General features: G+C 40.6%; 1 protein-coding gene across 1 annotated transcript; it reads right to left on the reverse strand.

Moving 5' to 3' along the window:
* Window positions 1–1,615: 1,615 nt before the first annotated feature.
* Window positions 1,616–6,452, reverse strand: LOC126335548 (uncharacterized). The gene is made up of 5 exons (XM_049998936.1): window positions 6,360–6,452; window positions 5,486–5,617; window positions 2,721–2,861; window positions 2,059–2,184; window positions 1,616–1,827 (listed from the first exon to the last, which is right to left on the reverse strand). Exons 2-5 carry the CDS (start codon window positions 5,603–5,605, stop codon window positions 1,714–1,716), a joined length of 501 nt encoding a protein of 166 aa, XP_049854893.1. The 5' UTR covers window positions 5,606–5,617; window positions 6,360–6,452; the 3' UTR covers window positions 1,616–1,713.
* Between the last annotated feature and the right edge of the window lie 309 nt (window positions 6,453–6,761).

A 6,761-nucleotide genomic window follows, 5' to 3' on the forward strand; every position in this document is an offset into this window, starting at 1 on the left:
AGCCATTGAGAACAGCATAGAACAGTGTATATAGTATTTTTTTTTACAAATTTCAGACTAAAGTACTCAGAGTTTTTGCGTTCGACATCCGTTTGTTTTTCCTGCCTCCACAACAGTGAAACGAAATATGCATACTTAAAACATACTGGGTGTTGGGGAACAAGTCTTATTGAATTATTCGAAAACGCAACCAGAGAGGCGGAAAAAAATGTTCAGTTGGCGACCTGCCTTGGGTTAATGCCCTTTTTATTGTACCGAACAAGGCTTGTTCGTTCACGAACTTCAGTGCGTCTTCATTTGACCAGACATTTGTGTGCGCGCACTATTTGTTAATTTCGACACATTTAACTCTGCAAGTCTCGGTTCGTTCGCCACTGGGTGTTAGCCCGAAACCTGCCTACTGAATTAAGATACTTTATTTTCAACTACGGCTGTCTTTCTGCATCATGAGACGAAAAGTCAGCAAGCAACGCTCAGTTGTGATAGTTCCTTAATACGTTAATTTTGTAAGAAGTCAATTTCTAACCGAAATACTTAACACGGACTGCGAGTTTGTTCTGAATATTGCTTACGAAAGTACATACAATCCGAACCTAAGTATGCATTAACCTTTTCCACCCTGAGAGAAAATTCTTAGAAATTTATCTGATAGTTCCTGTACTTTATGGACTCTGGAATTAGGCAAAAATACTGAAAATTCTTATGGTGATAGTTTGTTCACGAAGTCACTAGCACGATCATGTTACTGAAAACACAATAATACCCAAATGGCACTTCATGAACGTGTTTGGCTACCTTACATGAGTTACATGAAATAGTCTACGATAATGCAGGAATTGCCTTAAACTAAGGAAATATAAGAAAACGTATTTAGCTCAATGACACATGGCTTTTCATTCTTGTTAAAGTTTGAAACGATCTGTTACTCGCTGGTGGTTACAATACTGAACAAAAGAACAGCCAAACAGAAGCTGTGAACTTGTAGAATTGTTGCAGTCTGGAGTTACACGGAAAAGCTATGAAGCTGAGCCACTACAAACAAAATAGAATCGGCACAATAATGCAGGCCAGGGTGGAAGGTCTTAAACTCATATCGAGTTCCATATTAAGTTTGTCGTTTCAGAGTCGATCATTCTGTCCCTGTCAACTTTTTGGAATACCGGTATTAGGCTCTTCAAATATGGTTGCTCTTATCGTCATTTGGCTTCAAATTTTTCTTTTTTTTTTTTTTTAGCGGAAGGGTGGAAAGGAAGCATAAACTACTTTGGGTACTCCTAGGAACACGAGGAAGAGAACGAAGTTTAATTTCAATCAATTTCCACAGATATATTTATTATATGTAATGACGGCCATACAGTTCTTAACATTACTCCGTATTTATTGGCAATTCACATATGTTTGGCACGTACATCACTCTTTAGTTTCAGCTTTTGTATGGACTAACGTTCGGAGAAAAATTAAACGTTTGCAGTTTGTTTTTATTTTAGAAAAACCTAGGGAAGAAAATTGTCCATGTTGTCTGCTTCTCTAAAAACTGGTTTCTACGTGTCATGAGAGGGTATACCATTTCATGGAAGATTAAAGGCTGTTAATATCAGTACCTTTATTTGGAGATTATATTTAGAACCGTTATTGAGTAGTTTACAATGCTGGAGAGTAGACTTAATAAGACAACTGACTGGCGAGCGACGTGGTGAGACGTGACAGCGTGCGCTAGATTTGAGGGGGAGGGTGGCACGGCGGCTGCATCGGCGACATCATGCTTCCAGACCGACAGCCTCCCAAGTTCCGGCTCAGCCGCACGCAGTGGCCCCGGTAGGTGTACATCTGCAACACGAAAACCAGCCGCTGCATTGTCGTAAGCTGTCTCGCATTTAAGCCTGCCTCAGGCTCGAGTCTGTACATGGAGATGCGAGGAAATTTATGGGCAGTAAGAAGCGAAGCGCTTAAGCTCTCAGCATATATAAGCCGGAAGTCTAGTTGACATTGGATCAGGCACAGGGGACAGATCTGCAGTCGGTGTTTTATACACTAATGCGACCGTGCAGTTGCACTCACCGTTTGAACTGGAATGGAGCACGTCAGCGGAGGTCTCGTTGACCATAGTGAGCTAGTCGTGGAAGTTTTTGCGGTTGCCTTTGCTTCCAGAGTTTTCGGCACATCCTGGTGTTTGTCCCTTCGAGGCTGCATAAATAACGTAGTTGTCAACATGGAAGTTGTTACGTAATAAAAATTTGGAAATTGTAAGGCCTATGGGACGACACACACACACACACACACACACACACACACACACACACACACACACACACACACACACACACACACACACACACACACATTTAATTGTGTCTAGGTGATGTCTGAAGCTTTCCTCGAATATTGATTGTTTATGGAACAAACACTGGAGAATTGCCGGATATTAACGTCCTGCCACGATATTTCGGCGCAAAGTCTTCTGGTCATCTTCAGGCTAGGGCCACTGTAGTAGTACTGTAGTGGCACTTATCTGAAGATGACCGGAAGACTGCGCCGAAATATCGTGGCAGGACGTTACTGATATACGGCAGTTCTCCAGCGTTTTCATAGTGACTGTAGGTGTTGATAGAGTGGCCATTTAGACCCCTTACTGGAAAGAAGTTTCGTGCATAAGCCTATAAACTTAACACCACTGTGTACCAACAGTTTGGCGTCAGCAGTGGAACAACGTTCGCCCTTACCACTTCGTCTGAAGAGCTCTCGTCATCGCACTTCACCCTTTTCATGCAGATACCTTCTGTAGGGCCTACACGTGAGGTTTCTGAAGCGAACTCTTCCACGGAGATGGGCTGAAGCAAGATCCTTCGCTGCTCTGAGAAGACCTGATAAAACGAAAGATTAGTTAAAACATAGATCTTACGTGCCGAATTGGGGCTCATGTGCAGGTAAGTGAAGTTCCGAGAAGGCAAATGTACGACGTATAACATAAATTAATCAGAGTCTTTCCATGCAACCGGGAGTAGAGTTTTGTTCTCGCGTCAAAACTGTCTCCAGGGCATGAGCTGGATACTACGCGTACAATTTCGTTATGCATACTCCCCATGAATCTGAAGACACCAGATTTATTCCAATATTTCGTGTCTGCAGTGGGATCTATACAGTAAAAAAAAAACTCACTTCAGTATCTGAAATACATCGAGATAAAACTTTTCCCTGGAACGGGAGATGTTCGTGGAGTTACGTAGCTAAGCTAGACTAATGAATTCATAATATCAAACTACAAAAAGATCAAGTTCACAGAATTTTTTTTTGTAGACTGCTTTCATAACAATACCTGCAGACGTAATAGGCAAGTACTTACGATAAATAGAAAGGAGTTAACGAAATTTCTTGCTAGTGGGCACTGATTTACGTTAAGGGGAAATAAATTTGTACTGGGCTGGGATTCTAACCTGGGTCTCTTGCTCATTAGGCAGATTCGCTGACCACCGTACCATAAGGACACTGTAGGTTGTCAAAAATTTGAAGCGATTTCTTTTACTTAAACTCGACATGGGGGTGTTTGGTTAAGATCTCTTAACATGGGTGAGATTTTTTTTTGCAGGAAGACCACTGACCGCATTAACTTGCAAACAACTATACGTCAGTGACCAGGGAATGTAAAATCATTCGGGGCGCGGCGGATTGGGAACTTCATGTACAGAAATACTATTAAATTCTGTCATAGTTTAGACAGTAAATACTAAATTGACACCCGCCTACAAGTTGTTTTGAAGGCAGGAAGGCCTTATTACTCGAAATTTAAACTCTTACAATTACTTTTTAGAAGTTTCATAGTCTACCTCCAAGCTAGAGTCATGCGACCGTTGTTTGGCAGGCATTTGACCTTTCTTTACTGCTGCTTTTCATCGACTGAGTGCCCACCAAAACAGAGTGGAAGGAACTGACGGCAAGAAGATGATTGAGGTAGCTTAACTGAATGACAGAAGTTACAACCTGACCCGCTGCATTTGTTTTAAGATAGACATGCTAATTGTAAACCTACACACTTAAGTATGTAAATCCTTTGTCCAATACGCAAATTATACAGGTACGCACATGTATATGATTCATTGCTAAATCCAAGCGAACCACATTAGAAAATTCTTAATTTAAGCTCGCCTGTTTTCATCGTTGTCCGCAGTTCAGACATCTGTATTGCTAGTACGGACTTTAATTTGACTGTTCTACAAATTTTAAGGATGATGAAAGTAGATACATTGGTCTAAAATGTATGCAGTTTGAACGAAAGGTTCATCACTACTAGGACAGCGTTTTTGAACATTGAAGAGTGTCGATCCATAATTCTGCCTAGCATGAAGTTGAAGCGCTGGTATATTATTAGTGCTGTCCGGGCAGATTTAATTAAGACAGTAGCTTTCGCAATGAAGCTACGGAAGAATTTGAATTAATGTCGAGCGGGACAGGGGGTGGTGGGGATGGAGAAAGGGCGCTGGTGTTTTCGGCATATAAAAAAAAAATCTCTATATACTGTCAGAAAGGGCAAGTCTGAAGGTAAGTGGTGATATCTGCAACATACCTTTCGGAGCTAACAGTATTACAGTAACATCCTACGTTAGAACTTTCAATAATTAATTATATCAACTGGCTCGCAGCAATGTATCATTTTTAATTCATTTTCCAGTGATTGAATCCCCAGACAACTGTCCGCTAGCAATTATTTTTCCAAAAGCTTTAACGCTTTTGTAACAATAGTGCTACGAGGGAACTGCTCTCGCTGTGTCAGATCAAACTGGATTTCGTCATTGCTAATGTTTAACAGTTAATTAATATTACTGAAGTTAAGACAGTTACCTCGAAATAAATCATGGATAAATGTTATGTTCTACCTGCTTCTTTGCGTTGGGAGACTGTTGGTTTGGTAACACTTCGATTATGCGCTACCATACGTGGATTTATGTTTGTAGAAGTTAAACTTCTAAATTTACATTCTCATTACCACGTGAGATCATTGTTTCTATGCAATGTACGTCGTGTTACATTCAATCTCATACGATCAGTCGTTAGCAAGTTTCTCCACTCCCAATGACGACTGCACATGACACCAAAAAGCAACCTGAAGTTGCAGCAAGTAATTGAGCCGTTTTCGGGAAAGTAGCAGCTGACATTAAAAGTTTTTAATGTGCTCCTGTCGTGACTGACTTCCGAGTAATTAGTTTTCTAAAGATTTACGCTCAACTTTTGGACACTTTATGGGATAGAAGTAAGTATACATGACTCTAGCATATATGAAATTCACAAATTCGCGTTAGACTAGAAGCTTTACTGTTTTAAAACGCACGAATTAATGTTTCACAAACGCTCTGCTTTTACTACCAACGATGATTAAAGTTTTAATTGGGTAAATTAACAATGAAGTTGTCAATCTTAACTTCTCTAAGCAGGCGAGGTCGCCCAGTGTGCTTCGCCGTAACGAACCCATGAAAGTCAGCTCTCTCTACCTTACCTCGCGTTCCTGGATGGTGGGTTCCGTGGGAGGTGGCATCGCGTTACTGGATCCGTCGGCGCACTCCAGCTCAGGGAATGCTCCCGATGCGAGCAGCAACCAAAACACCAAAGGACCCATTTTCTTGAATTCCTGCGTGAAGTACAAAACAGTTTATAAGTCTTTCAGCAGGTAAAAGTTCACTGTTACGATATTTGATCGCGTAAAAAATTATCTGAACTTAATCCGCTATGGAACGTCCTCTTTACTTTCTACACATTAATAGCGCCTGTGATTGGTAAGTTTTTAACTATTACAAATAGAAAATTTACAAAATGCGTATTATCTTCACGTATTTCAAATTAACACAAATTCCACCGTGAAAATGGTTAAAGACAATTACAGCGTCAATTTTAACATATTTTCTAAATTAAGACTAGAATTATTAATTTATCGAGAGTCGCCAAGACACAAAACAGGGAGAGAAACCCGCGGAAAAAAAAAAAAAAAAGATACTTCTATAATTTCAATGCGGTTGTGAACATGTAAAACAAAAAGAACCTACTGTGTAGAATCTTATTACTACGAGGATTCTTATACCTGTTTAGGATGAAAGATGTTGAAATAAGCAATGAGTCGAACTTTGAGTTGGAATAGTGTTTGAGGAGATACACTACGGATCTTACCGTTAATTAACTAAACCAACACTGACCCTAAGCATATTTCTTTCATCAATCCCGTGCGCTAATTAACCTTGTATGAGAAGCGTATGAAATTAATACCAACAACAGAGTCTTAGGATTCTGTTTCCTACTTTACACAGACGAGAGCTGGGGTGTTACCAACCATCGCAGAAACCTCTAAAAGCAAGCATAAACACCGACACCACACTTACTGTACACGTCCCTTCCGGTACTGAAGCACAGCAGGAGCGTAACACAGCATGGCCTGGCCACACTTCTTATACCCCACTTCCCTGAGTTAGAAGTTCAGAAGGTGTCGCTACTCATGCAGAGGCGAGAGGCGCCGCCGGACGGCCATCCAAAGAACTAGATCTGATCTAGCCGCAGCAAACTGGCAGTTAGCGGAACACTGCGTTCGTCTCTCGTCCTGAAACGGTATTTGAATACACAATGTTAAATATGCCTACATATTTTATTTATTTTGGTAACTATAATTTATTTTACGCTGTTATAATGCAAATTTTCAACGAAAAATTGTTCTGTTCGTACATATCGTGAATTTGTAACTCCCTGTAATACCCCTTTCTCTTCCGTATGTTTAGATTCATGCTACC

The sequence above is a fragment of the Schistocerca gregaria genome, chromosome 2 (genome assembly GCF_023897955.1).
Source record: "Schistocerca gregaria isolate iqSchGreg1 chromosome 2, iqSchGreg1.2, whole genome shotgun sequence".
NCBI lineage: Eukaryota > Metazoa > Arthropoda > Insecta > Orthoptera > Acrididae > Schistocerca > Schistocerca gregaria.